Here is a 1271-nt window from a genome sequence, read left to right on the forward strand (position 1 = left end):
GGTGGAGGATTATACATTGATCATTGCAATCAGTTAAGAACAGATTCTAAGTAAGCACTCTAATTTTAAAAAATAGAAAAATAAAATGTTGCAAGTTTCTAAAAGTAAATTCTAACTAGATTCAGTGTCCATCTTTATTTCCACATTAATAAAATTATTAACAGAAAAAAAAAGGAAAGCCAATGTCCTAAGATCAAAATATCAGTTCTATGGTTTTCAGATTTCTATCCCAAGGGGAAAAGGCTATTAAGAACTTACATTTCACAGTAGCCAGATTCTTTAATTAGTGAAGTCAAAGCAAGATACGAGGAATGAGGAAAATGAAGTGTATTATTCCCTGATGAAGATATAACAACAATTATGTCCTAGAACAACTAGCAAACCACTCTAAGGGTGAGAGGGCAGGCCAGGGCATGTCTAACTGCTCGATGGTTTTTCCAGTACAGTAGTTCATTCACAAATCCCAAGCCAATCAAAGAACCTTCACTCAGGGCCATCATTGGGAAAGAAGGAGTTTTTGGTTTCGTCTTCCAGTGAGAAGGGGACATGAACAGAAGAGGTCGGAAGAGAATGAAGAAAAGGGGGCTCAGACCTATTCTGAAATGTCCATATCAAATAACAAAATAATGACTCTTTGTTAGCAAGAAGTGGAGTCTAAGTAAAGCAGGGAGGATGCACACAGTCCTTGCCTGGTCTTTCAACAGTTTCTAAGCTCTTTCAATACGCCATACTGGCTGACTTGACCCACAGTTCTGAACAATCGTAGAGAAACCTCCTCAGAGCCTGGGATCATTTTCTGGCGCTTACATGACAGAGCTATGCTTACCCATACTCATCTTGATTGGCAGGTTTTCTCTGCTTGCAGCTTCCACTAGATGTCTCCGAACTTCCATCACTGCCTCCTTATGCTTGGCGCTCAGTAAGGCTTCCCAGAGGGCTTTTCCTGCCGTGTCACTACAGGAAAACCAAAAAGAACTTTAGAACGTATTTCTAGGGAATAACAAAAAGAGTTAAGAAACTAGAAATTTTTTCAAATGTCATTTTTTGAGCACTAGGGTAGCCTTTCCTACCGATGGACTCCGAGAATTAGAATTAACGGAAGATTTTCATTCACACAAAATATTGAGAAATTAGGAGACAATAATGTTAAACCAAAAAAAGGAAGGAGCTATGTGAGGGGGAGGAAAGTTATATTGTGCACTGAGAATTGTGGGAGAAACTGAGTTTATTTATGCGTTCACCACAACTTTCCTCTAGCTCTTTGGTGTTTC

The 1271-nt window shown here is 38.9% G+C and overlaps 1 protein-coding gene across 1 annotated transcript in view; it reads right to left on the minus strand.

The window, feature by feature from the left end:
- Positions 1 to 803: 803 nt before the first annotated feature.
- LOC101641421 (sec1 family domain-containing protein 2) overlaps positions 804 to 1271 on the minus strand; it is a 54267-nt gene continuing 53799 nt past the window's right edge. Inside the window, exon 3 of the mRNA XM_004706284.2 lies at positions 804 to 954. Within this exon, the coding sequence (XP_004706341.2) occupies positions 804 to 954 (151 nt within the window). The remainder of the gene's footprint in view (positions 955 to 1271) is intronic.

The sequence above is a fragment of the Echinops telfairi genome, unplaced genomic scaffold, assembly GCF_000313985.2.
Source record: "Echinops telfairi isolate 266 unplaced genomic scaffold, ASM31398v2 ScPeMD7_7468;HRSCAF=8506_0, whole genome shotgun sequence".
Taxonomy (NCBI): Eukaryota; Metazoa; Chordata; class Mammalia; order Afrosoricida; family Tenrecidae; genus Echinops; species Echinops telfairi.